This window comes from Girardinichthys multiradiatus, chromosome 24 (assembly GCF_021462225.1).
Source record: "Girardinichthys multiradiatus isolate DD_20200921_A chromosome 24, DD_fGirMul_XY1, whole genome shotgun sequence".
Lineage (NCBI taxonomy): Eukaryota > Metazoa > Chordata > Actinopteri > Cyprinodontiformes > Goodeidae > Girardinichthys > Girardinichthys multiradiatus.
This window is the reverse complement of record NC_061816.1, coordinates 10777378-10790479: the sequence shown is the minus strand read 5'-3', so window position 1 is coordinate 10790479 and position 13102 is coordinate 10777378. Positions and strand designations below refer to the sequence as shown.

General features: G+C 39.8%; 1 protein-coding gene across 2 annotated transcripts in view; it reads left to right on the top strand.

Moving 5' to 3' along the window:
• LOC124861367 (fibroblast growth factor 14-like) overlaps positions 1-13102 on the top strand; it is an 89084-nt gene that overhangs the window by 19895 nt on the left and 56087 nt on the right. The window contains exon 1 of one of the 2 annotated variants that reach the window (XM_047355048.1): positions 11583-11866. The exons of the other annotated variant lie outside the window; for it this stretch is intronic. Within the exon in view, the coding sequence (XP_047211004.1) occupies positions 11674-11866 (193 nt within the window). The 5' untranslated portion in view covers positions 11583-11673. Of the gene's footprint in view, positions 1-11582; positions 11867-13102 lie in introns of those variants that run through there. 2 annotated transcript variants of the gene reach the window in all.

The following is a 13102-nucleotide window of genomic DNA, read 5'->3' as shown; positions in this document are numbered from 1 at the left end:
GGTGGCCCCTTTTTAAATAAAGACGTTATGGAGTATGTTTCACCTTTCAAAGCCTCTATAAGCTAATAGCCTTCACTCCTCCCTGCCTCTTTCCCTGACTCCATCCTTCCGTCACTAAAGACCCATCTTCTCCACTGCCAACAAATTTGGAATCAAACCAAAACTGCCCTACAACAAAGCTCCCACCAAAACAAGAAATATGCAGACAGAAGGACACCTGCTCCCACCTACTCGCTGGTCAAGGGATTTGGCTTTCCTCCGGGAACTTCAGGAACTTCCATTAAAGCATACTCAAAGAAACTTGCACCCAGGTTCCTTGGTTCTTTCACGATCGATTCCATTATGAGTCTTTTTCACTATCCACCTAAAACTGCCCTCTCACCTTCGTATCCATCCCACATTACATGTTCCTCTAATAAAACCCGTTATTTCCAGTCCTTTTTGCCCTCCTTCCTGACCCCTTCACCCGCCCGGGACATCGATGGGCATCCCGCCTTTACTGTCCACCTCATTGTGGACTCTCGGTGTAGGGGTCGTAGTGTTCAGTACCTTGTGGACCGGGAGGGATATAATCCAGAGGATCACTCCTGGGTCCTCCGGAGCTTCATTTTAGACCCCTCACTCATCTCTGATTTTGAGGGTTCAACTTTTTTTTCCTCTGGTCGGCCGCCAGGAGGGGGTATTGTCATCCCGCAGTGGCTGTGTGCAGGTTTTTTGTGTTTGATAAACTTTCACAAGCACCATCGTGAGGATAATACCTTAGCAAGATCGAATAAATCAAGGTTGCTGTTTTGGAAGTACCTGCAGAAAAGTGGTTATGTTCAGATCTGAGGTTTGTATGCTTCGTCACACAACCCACCACAACCCAAAGTGGGGAATTATAACTTATGACTGGTTGTTGCTTACTTGTTTACGTCTGTCAGGCCTATATAATTTTCCCTGTTGGTGTTTTTATATTGGATTTAATAATAATAACATTTTTTCACACTGTTGCCAAAACTTAATAAGACATTTTAATTGTAACTTTTGGGAGTTTTCTTCCAGAATCTTTCCTTTGTTTGCAAGTGAAAATGAGACTAAATGTTAAACTGACCACATTTACTGCCTTTTCATTATCCTGTCAGGTAACTATCTGACCACTTGGGGGTACTCAGGGCAATGAGATTGAATCTCCAAATGATAATTCCTAAATATGGAAAAAGGGGTGGTAAAAGTAACAAACCCTGTCCGGATGCAGTTGAATACTGAGAATTTCACACCCTTGATCCCAGTGCAAGTCCACTATTCAGAATGAGAGCACATCAAGATGACTTAATGTTCCAAGAAATTCATTTCCTTTTTATTATGTTTACACCTGCTTAACACGTCTTTTTTAATACTCCACCATACATGAGAAGATAGGAAACAGTGTGACAGCAGCTTGAGACTTTGTTTAAAGTAGTCTAGGTGCAACATGAGGCAATAAATTGCTGCAAGAAAAACACAAATGAGTGTAGAGACTTTTAGAATAACACTAGAAATTAACTCATATAAAGCCAAAAAGAAAGTTAAGTATTTTTTTTCTGTGAAGTGGTCTCAAGCTAACAATACCGCTTTGAGTTAATAATGAAAGACTGGATAAACTTTTTTTAAAAGGCAAAACAACTCCACGTGTGTATTCCTAATGGTGTTTGCTATCTTAATACAATGGTTGGCTCTATTCACAGGCATAATAAACATCAGTTTTCCCCCATCAGACAAATTTGTAATGGTGAACCTTTGGAGAGAGAAGAAGGGGATTGGTACAATAAGCAGAAACGGGCAGGAGTATTCAAGATGAGGGAGCAGACGGAGATGGAAGAAAAGTGTGTGTGGCAGTGGGGGGGGGGGTGTGTTGAGAATGAATAATTCAGTCCCTCCATTCCCTCTGTCCTCTTCCCTGCTGAGTTGGTGATGTTGCAAAGATAGATGAAGGATGGGGAGAGGAAAACTAGGAGGAGAGGAGCTAACTAGCAAGATGGAACAAAAATGGAAGATAGTAGGTTGGTTGAGGATCAGGTGTTTGTGTTTTACAGTAACTGTATGATTGCTTGTCTGATAAGGTCAGAGGCGAGCCCACAATCACAGGAGACAGATGAAGCAACAAACAGCTACGGTCCATGTAACTGAAACCAGATGTGCGTGTCTGCCTGCGTGCTGTCCTCTCAGCATTCAGCAGGTGTTCGCTCCTTCCTTTCGGAGACCCACCTGCGTCACTAATCACTCGTTGCCAGGGCAACAGTGGTCTTCCCCGTTTCGGCGCGAATGTGCGTGTGTGTATGTGTGAATTATGACTCATCCAGCTCGTTTTTCCAAGGCGGCTATCCTCACACTCCTGTCTGGGTAACACCCACCCACATCTGTCATCTCCCCCGCCCATTTCTCCTTCTCCTTGTTAACGAGTCTTTTCACTTCACCTCTGCAAACCTGTGTAGGTCCAAGTCACTGCTTGTTTTGTAGCCATAACAAATGGATTGCACATTTATCTGAAGATTTTGATCACAGCAGAGTTTATGCAGTCAATGTGCATGACTCACCAGGTAAAGAAAAGGGCGCCACCTAGAGAGAGATATGTAGATTTTATTGACAAATTCTTAGTAGGTTTTTTTTTCTTTTTGCAGGAACAATTAGAATTAACCAAAACAACATCCCTCTCGGTCTAAATGGGAAAAAGCATTTTCTGAAGTGAGATTTTAAACAGACATCATGGATTTCTGAAAACTTTATTCTGTTTGTGAAAAAAAAAAAAAACATAGTGTCTTTTGTTTCTGGTATTTAAATAACTATGTGTTAGTGATACCCCAGTGCAGATGGTAAAGCAGCAGTTAAAGCATGAGCTCACAAATACAGAAATGCATAAATACTTAAAACACGAATGCATTAAATGGGCATTCTAATTTTAGTCATGATGCTGTTATTTAATTAAGTAAAATTTACAAATTCTGAAAGTACTAAATGGGTGCTAATCTTTTCAAGCCGTATGAATTTCAGAGAAACCTGCCCATTTAGACACCGCCAGCTGGCCCTCTTCTGACTATTTTCTACAACTGCAGCAAAACAAAAGTAGAAACCTTCACCACAGTCATAGAGATTTAAACCGAATAATGCCACTTCTTTTAAAAAGGATTGAAACGTAAAGAATATTTTAGACATAATTAATATTTTACAGTCTTTTTGAATTACATAGATTCACTCTTAACTAAAACACAGTGTTGCATACATAACATTAGGCCTTACTGGAGGCTTTTGACACATAAATTGTCCTTACTGAGTGATGTTTTGATTGATACATAATTTTAGATGGTTTAAAATCTATTAAGTCCTGGAACCTGAACATATAAATTGTATTGTATTTAATTTGACAAACAAAGCATTTGTTGACATCGCTATAATTAGGGTTATTTACACTTCTTAGGTCTGTTATCTTATCTAACAGTCAAAGCAGAATTAGTGTTGGTTTTATGTATGTTAACCACACTTTCAAACAATGAATATAAAAGTATAAAACTGTATAGAATTTGCAATTATTGCTACAAATCTCAGATGTTACTTAATTTATATGTGAATTCTAATATAATTTGCTGTCAATAACTACAAGAAGTTTGATTTCAGATACTTTTTTCTATTTCAACAGGACTTTTTTGAGTTTATTTTTTGAGTTAGTAAAACAGTTAATAACTTATCAATATCAATTATCATTAATATTGATAAGTTGTGTTTTGCTTAAACTGATTTCACACTGTTTGGTGTTTCACTATGTATGTTGCCATGAAAACACAATTACACTGGTCAAAACCTGAGAAGATTAAATGGATTTTGTGGAATATCCAATTCTGTAATGTGTGAAGCACTCCTAAGTTTGAATAGAATATGTGCATTAGGATCAAAGATGTGGAATTTAGTGTTTAACTGGATCAGGACAGGGTACTTACTTTTGTGGTCAGTTACTTGTTGTTTGGGATCAGCTGACCAGTGAGGTGAAATTTCTATCCTATTTCCTCCTATGTTCTCCTGCATCAGTGCTTCTGTGTTATGCTCGGTCTTCTCAAACTCCCAGTCGATCATGGCAGATGGCCGTTCACACTGAAGGGTTCTACTGGAAGTTTCTTCCTGTGGAAGGGGAGCTTTCCTTTCCGTGGTCACTACATGCATGCCCAGTAGGAGCTGCAAGTCACTGACTCAGTACAATCTCCTGTGTTTTCTGAGAAACATTTTGACCAAATTGAAAAATAAACTGAATTTGACTGCATTGTTTGATAACTAGGATCGATTGGAATGAATGTAATTACCTTGGAATCTGTCTGCATGATTTGACTGAATTGAACTGTCGTAAAGTGCTTTAAGTTGTGAATTGGCGCTAAATAAATAAACTGAATTGAATTCAATTGAATCCCTATGCCAATGAAAAGCAAAACAGATATACATTAGTGTTATTGTGGTATTAGACTTTAATAACTTTGGTGACAAATCAGTTTCCAACACCTGCCAAAATGAAACAAATAGAGCTTTATTATTAATTTAGCACTTCAGAAAATCAGAAATCAGTTTATTTGTTCTTATTTTTCCAAACAAGTCACTGTTTATAAATACGATGGGTACAGAAGTATTACATCTGATTATATAGTTTTCTTCCTCCGACAGTGTTGCTCCCCTTTACTACCTCTAGAGAGTGCTGTTGCTTCTCTATAGAAAAGGAATAGAACAGAAGCAGCCTTTATTGTCTCTCATTGAGGAAATTCCAGTGTACCAGTGGCAAAGTGAAAGGCAAACGGAAGCAGATACACACAAAAGTAAAAAATATTTTTAAAAAACTAATAAGTAAGAAAAAGAGACTGTACAGGAAGGGCAAATTTACAGCTCAAGAAAACACTTTGCAGCTATTACAAATGGCATACCCAGATTTAAAGAAATGTGCAACTGAGTAGGATAATTTTTAAAATGTACAAAATGTGCATCTTTATTTGTGCATAAAAACAACAACAGACTATTTACAAGAAATGAAAAATCTGCAAATATCACTGGGGGTGTAAACACTTATTGAGTGTGTTGAGAGCAGTAATCTTTTAAAGTCTAACAGCTGTTGGAAGGAAGGATCCTAGATAACAACTCTTTTGTGCACCTTGGATGCAGCAGTCTCTCATTGAAGGAGCTCACCAGTTCTGCAACAGCATCATAGAATAGAATAGAAAGATCCTTTGTTGTCCCTCAGTGGGGGAATCCAAGTGTACCCGCAGAAAAGTTAGAGTCACAAGAAAATCAGGCATGAAGAGACTCCTCAAATGCAACAGAATTATGTGAAGTTATTTTGGGTGGGTAATACATACACGGATGCACAGCATTGCTTATTTCAGAGTTTTGCAAGTGTGCTTTTGTAGGATTAGCAGTTTTCTTTCAAACTATGCTCCAAGAAGGAAAATAAAATATAGGATATGCATATTTCTTTCTTTGAGGGAAAAGCAGGCACAAAGAGGAGGGAAAAAATTGTCCTTTGAAGTTCAACCACAGCATCTTTCCTTTCTGGGATGGCATAAAGAGCAGCCTGGTGGCTGAATTTTAAGGTAAATGTGGCTCTGATTTATTCATAACTCCTTTGCCTGGACTGACCTGGATAGATGTGGATGTACACAGCTTCTCCTCACACACACACATAAGCAATCAGCATTCATATCTCTGTGCATATTTTTGTATGCTGTCAGTGAGATGGACAATCTTAAAAACCATAAAAGATGCTTAAATTTTCAAATGGCTGCAGCATCAGGTGATGAAGACAGAAAGGCTAGAATCCTGTGGAAGATTCTGTGTTTTTCTGCAACACGTTTGAAACCAAACGGTAAAAAGGGAAAAACTGAAAGCAGTGTGTAAACAATTAAATATTTAAGAAGTTTTTATCCAGTTTATAGCATTTATATTTATTTTTGACTTCTTGGGCTCCCTTGATAGTACATTTGCCATATTAACTACACAGATAACTACTTCATAGCTGATAATTTTATACTGTTAATATATTGTTACATATAGCGCCACCAACTGATTGCAGTTAATTTTCTCAGAGATGCTCTTCTGCCCCCTAGTGGATATAATACAGAGACGTGATGTCTGGGACGTAGAGATGCTTTTTAGCTATCCATGGTGCTGATTTAATTAAACGGCTCAAATGCTTCTGGATTCAGGAATCCTTTTGGGAATTTTTCTTTTTATTTATGATTAAATCTGTGTCATAATTTATCTTAAGTCTAGCTTCACAGAAAGACTGCACTTTTTGATTTTTTTCTTTTTAAAAAAGCATGAAATTATAAAAAATATAAACATGTTGAATACAATAAAGGTAACGTGATCTGTTTAAGCTTCAATTACTCCTTAGAAAGTAAAGATTATTACCAAAATATTATAATTATTCAGTTTTCTCTATAAAACAGGAGGGGAGTAAATTAAGCATGTTTAAGCTGTTTTCTGGCTGTGTCCAGGTTGGTGCCGGCCTGCTTTTTATTTCTGGACATGCATGCATCAAATGACAGATCAAATTTTTTTCCTTAAACATTGCTTGTCAAAAATATGCTCTACTTATCTGCATTTGCACTAAAATGCATGTTAAAAAAAATTAAATATTTCAGTTACTATACTTTTCGTGCTGTATTGACTCCTGTTACTGGCCCACATGCTTAAAAAAAATTATATATATATATATATAAAATAGAGCAAATATCAGCCATGATATTTAATCTTCCAGCTGGAACCCTGCACCTGAAAGATAAAAGCAGACATGTGAGGCCGTGCTGCAGCTAATCAGCCCATCAATCCAGCTCACCTCTTGCATTTTTAAACCGTTTAGTCAGACAGCCGTTCCTGAGCTGAATACAGACAGGTGGGAATGTGTGGGGGGAGAGATAATGAGCAGGGCAGGTTTCAGTATTTGCACCATACCTTTGTGCACATAAGGCAGAGGTTATATGTTGGTCTATTATGGTTAATGCATTTTATGTAAGATATCTTGTAATCTCTTTATGGTTGTTTGTGCTCACATCAATCTGAGGCTCACTGGGGTTATTTCGATCCCATTTGGTTGTTTTACATTTAGTTTTTTGTATTCTAAATGACCAAAAAAAAAAAAAAAGCAATCAGTCATTAAGAATTTCACCAAAAAGTTTATTTATTTCAATATTTTAATTTAGAAAGTGAAGCTCATTTAGATGTATTACACACAGAGTGACAGCTTTCAGTTTATATTTGTTATTTTTGATGATTCTGGCTTACAGCTAATAAAAACCCAACATTCTGTTTCTCAGAAAAATGGAATAAAACCAATAAAAGGGATTTTAAGACAGAAAGTTATATTACAGCATACCCAATCATAGGGTAGACTTCTGGCTTCACGGTAATCCAGCAGACACTGACACCCTCCACAAGAAGCATAAGTTGTAGAAACTCAAGCTGTCAGGACTGTTGCATCCAAGCATATTAATGGAAAATTTAATGGAAGGAAAAAATGTGGTGAGAAAGCTGCACAAGTAGCAGGGATAACTGCAGCCTTGAAAGAATTATAAAGCAAAACCTATTCAAGAATTTCTGGGAGATTCACAAGGTGTGGACAGCAGCTGGAGTCAAAGCTTTAAGAGCCACCACATCCAGTCCATGGGCTACAGCTGTTGCATTGCACTCTTGCACTAGAGACAATGTCAGAAGCATCTTAATCGGTCTATTGCTTAGGAAAAATGCATTGATTTGGAAATTAAGATCCACTACCGGAAACAGGTCCCAGGGTGGGGAGGAACTGAATCCAAGCTGCTTGAGGAACAGTGGGAGGTTTCAACAGTCAGTAATAATTTAGGGAGCAATGTCATCTGCTGGTGCCGTGTTTTCTCAAGTGCACCTATCAGGAAATTTAAGAGCATTTCATGCTTCTCTCTGCCTCAAGCTTTATGGAGATGGGGATTTTATTTTGTGAAACGACTTGGCACCTGCCCAGACTGCATAAAGTAATGATAATGGTATCACTGTGCTTGTTTGGCCAGAAAACTGGTCCCACCTGAACCCCACAGAGAATCTTTAGGGTATTATAAGAAGAAGAGACACCAGGCCCAACAATGCAGATGACCTGAAGGCTGTTATCAAAGCAACCTGGGCATCATCACCATAACCCTTCTTTTATTGATCATATGTTGTATTTGAATTTTCTGACAAAACTAAGTTTCAAGATTTCACTAACTATAAACTATAATATCTATATTATACATGAGGTTCACTTTATATAAGCAATGACCCTTGTCAATCAACACGATTTGTTAAGTTTTAACTGGCTGCATGAAATGTTCTCCTGAGCCAAATGCGTCTATGAGGTGTCCATTTAGAGGGCTAATGTCTCCTGCACCTGCTCCACCTTCTCCTCCTCCCTCTGGTCACATCCTGCCACCAGACAAACAACACCTGACTGGACCTCCAGCGGTTTCAGCAGCTGTGTAGCCTCAGACAACGCTCACGGATTTAAACGTCAAACTGCCAGAACCGCTGTTAGGGAGACACCCGGACATTCCTTTCAAAATAAAACAATTTAAAAACACGGGGGTTTTTTTACCTATAAAAATCATTGGAATGTATGAATCTAAAAATATCAGGTTTTGCGTTTTTCTTTAGGTAACTTTAGATAATAAGGTAATTTTCTTTTTTTCTGATATATATTTTTGTCCCAGTTGAATTAGTTTGCTTTTTATTTGAAGAGTTTTCTAAATCCATTTCTGGTTTCACAGTCAATTGGGTGTTTATTAGTCTGTGTCCAACAAATGTGAAACAATCTGTTAAAAGAAAATTTAACTGAACCAGAACTGGAACCTGCAACATGACAATGACTCAAAACATACCAGTAAATCCACCAAGGACTGGGTGATAATTTAGACCTGGAAAGTCCAGGGCTGAATCAGGGCCTAGATCTTGATCTCATTGAGATGTTGTGGGATGACGTGAAACGGACTGAACATGTAACACTTTCCTAAGGTCAATGTCAGACCCTGGTAGACAGCTACAAGAAGCATCTTAATGAAGTTATTTTAACTGAATACTAACTGCTAGAGCGAAGCGTGTACTTACTTTTTCCATAGCTTTCCTTGTTTGATAAGTAAAACTCAGTGTTTAAGTGCAAATAAATAACTTTCCTATTTAAAGATACATAAAAAGAAGATTAGACTTTGTCTAATTTGTGAACATTTTTTAAAACAGAGTTTGATGAGTTTAAACAAAGTTGAGTATTTAAAAATGTTCCACTTTTGTATTGCATTGTAAATTTGAACAAAACTCACCCCTACCCCTACCATATATGGGCAGTACTTTGCTACTGTAAGTTGAGGCATGAAAGGTGTCAGAATGTCAGAAAATGGGTCAAATTATTTTTTTCAATCTTTGAAAACACATCAATTCCTTTACGGTTGCAGGACGGGGGTTCAGTGCCTTTCTCCAGCGCTTACTGGGCGGAAGGTTGGGTTTAACCTTGACAGATTCCCATTCTATCGGAGATTTACACAACAAATAACCATACATACACACACTCATACCTACAGATAATTTAAGAGAGACTAATTGACCGAACATGAACTCTGGGATATTTTTACAATCTTTTCACCAGGGTATTTTTCTGGATTAGGGTGGTAGAGCTTCGTCCTGTAACAGGTGGGTTGCTGGTTCGAACCCCCGCTCTGTCTGTCTCAGTTGTTGTGTCCTTGGGCAAGACACTTCACCCTCTTTGCCTGCTGATGGTGGTCAGAGGGCTCGAGCTCAGGGCAGCTGTGGCTACAGTGTAGCCTACCACTGTCTGCGTGTATGAATGGATGAATGACTGATTGTAGTGTAAAGCGCTTTGGGGTGTCTGGTTTTTGATAAAGCGGTTTTTTTCTCACCCCTGCCTTTCTTCTGCTGGAATAAGGACCAAATCAGACAAAGGCTGAAATATATCCTGCAAAAGGGACTGGTGGAGATTTAAGACTTGTTAAATGGACCCTGAACTAAAGGTGGAGCTTTGTGGTGGGAGGGTTCTAGACATTTTAAACTGCTGCTGATCCCCAGCATTTTAACTATAAATTACCCACCAGGAGTTCTGGATTATCGTTTGCAAATACAACATTCAAACTCAGGAACCCATGATTAATATCAGTGATTTACAGTTCGGATTCAAATACATTGCTGAACTTCAACAACCTTAGTGAAGATATTTTATTTAAGGAAGTGTAGACTTTTGCTTTCAGCTTCTCCATGTGGATGGAGAGAGAGTTACGCTTTGGTCAAAGCATTTTTGACCGGTATTTTGCAGAGTTTATGTGCTGAGATACAGATTAAAGCGATCACAAATGCCCAGGATCATTTATTATTCCTAAAATTTATGTTTGGGCCTGACAGGCTGCAGCAGCTGCTGCTGTGTGTATGTGGCTACGCATCTTGTAGGTTTGAATTATTAAAGATCATTGGAGAATTTCAAACTTTAGAGTTAAACCGGTTTAAGTTTAGTTTTAGAGTTTAACTACGAGGAAACTGTCATAAATTATGTCTTCAGTTGGGTTCTCATTTTCCCCTCCTACACATTTTTATACAGCTTTGAGAGGTAGTGTGTGGCTTTTGAACCAACACTGCTATGAAACAATTTGAGATTAATGCTGTATGGATCTGATTTCACCATTTTAATGGCTTCCTGAACTCTGCCGTTGCTGTGGGTGGAGATCGGTGCCTCTAGACTGTAGGCTGCAGCCGCACTCCTGCAGGAGGAGCCACTCAGTGTCAGGGTTGTAATCTATATAAATGGCCCCGTAAAGTGGAAACGCACAAAAAAAAACTGCCTTAAAGATGAAAGGGTGTAAGTTCCTGGGAAAAAATGGCCAGCAACATAGTTGAAACACTAGTTTAATTTGCCAGTATTTAAAAAAAATCATTTTAACCATAAAGAGAAAATAAATACATAAGTCACATTTCTGCTAATCTGACACAAATGTCAGGAACTGTAATATTTCTTCTTTTTTTTTTTTTTTGTAGTTAAAAAAATATATTTCTAAAAAAAAAAAAAAAAAAAGTTCAAACAAATTGAAGTAAAGGAAGAGAGAAGGTGAATTACGTTTTATTTTGAAACGCAAACCTCTCTGTTTCCGGTGAGTCTCTTTTCTCACGCAGCTGGAACCGCTCGCAGCTCGCGCGCCTCTTTCCTCAGCCAGCGGGATACAAACAAAGCTTCAGAGAAAAGCGGACACAGCAGTTTCCCGAGGCTTTTTACTCGTTTTTTTTTTTTTTTTCTTCGCAGCCTTCTCGCCTGTTGACCATGGGAACACGAACACATGCTCCGGGAGAAGCCGCTCAGTGACTGCTGTTGACTGAAAGACAGACCGGGGAGACGTGACGGACAGGTACCCCGCTGCGCGCCTCAAACCTATGGCCTGAAGGATAGTTAGCGGAGAAGATGCTGTGACCTCAATTGTTTATTCTTGACTTCATCGTGTTGGAGCTGAAGTATAATGGGGCTGTTCTAGCCGGTAAAGCGGAGACTTTGGGGGTGGGGGGGTGGGGTGGGAGGGGTTGGAGGGGTCTGTGTCTGAATTTTGTCGGCGCTCCGTCCCCTCCGGTGGACACTGAACAGACCGGAGACGCGGACGGAGACGGCGTCGCCTTCCTGTCGTCTGTTTCGGCGGAGACATGGCAGCGGCCATCGCCAGCGGTTTGATCCGCCAAAAGCGGCAGGCCAGGGAGCAGCACGCCCACCGACCGACCGCTCACCGGCGGCGGAAAAGCCCCGGTAAAAAGCAGGGGCTGTGCAACGGCAACCTGGTGGATATTTTCTCCAAAGTCCGGATATTCGGGCTGAAGAAGAGGAGGCTAAGGAGGCAAGGTGTGAGAATGCACGCACGCACAAATCTAGTTTCCATTCACGCCCAAATGGCTTGTGCACAAACACGCACCGACGCACACAGTCATGTCTTGTAGTGGCCTATGGTTCACTAGTTTGCAGGTACATCCATTATTGAAGCCACAGATTAGTCTGTCTGGTCTCACCCCCTTGAGTGTCTGTGTGCCTCACACTAAAATTCCAGTTCATAATTTAAAGATTCAGCCTCAGCAAATTCACCATTCCCACTCTCTTTCTCCTTGTAATAACTCGCCCTCTATTGAATTCAGTTTTCCATCTTGTAATGAAAACCAAAAAGCAAAAGTCTATATTTTGCACCTTTTTTAAAACCCAGCTCCCCGCTAAGGTCCCAGTGCAGTTTTTGATATGGCTTGTATGGCACACTGCTTAGGTGGCATCTCATAGGGGGCGACACGAACACTTGTTGCACTCAGAGCTAGTTTTCTGTCTGGGTATATTTGCAGGTCTGCCGATAGTAAGCGGGCTCCCTCCCTGTGTTGTGCACAGCGCTTTGAGGAAATATGGCTGGAAAAGCTATTGGTGCTGATTAGCGTTGGTTTTTGATTAGCAGCTTCTGATTCCATTACATTTACAAGATGTTTCGCTGTTTTAACGGGCTTCACACTGCATTTGATTAGAGATTTCCTAAAACACATAAGGAATAATGAAACCATTATTTTCTTCTATTTCTTGGTGGGTGCAGATGGAGGGGCTCGCCCAGGGCGCCATTTGCGTCCAGAACCACTGCTGCTCTTTGTGAAATCATAGGATGGATCCACCCTGCGACAGGAATGTGGAATGATTGCATATACTGCAGGAGTGAATGCAGCTTAATGAGAATGTTGTGATTGTGTGCTATGGGAAGCGGCACAGAGATGAGTGCCGTTCTAATCAATTGATTGTGTTGGAAACCAGCAGGTGATGGTGTACGGTAGGGGAGGGGAACAGGGAGATGCCAGGAGTCATATTTATAGGGGTTGGTTCTTACTGGTTTGGTCTGGTGAGTGAAGGGGATTTGTGTCCCCTTCCTTTCTGCTTTTACACTTTCACATTTTTCCAACCTACCTGCTCAATTTTTCTTTTTCCCTGCCTTACTACCGCCTTGCTTTTCCGTCTTTTCCCTCATCTTCCTCTGTCTTCTGGCCTCCTCCCAGCTTCATGTCCTATTTCTCTCAAATTTTCTTCCCTTTTCTCCTCATGCCCCCTTTATTTTTCTCC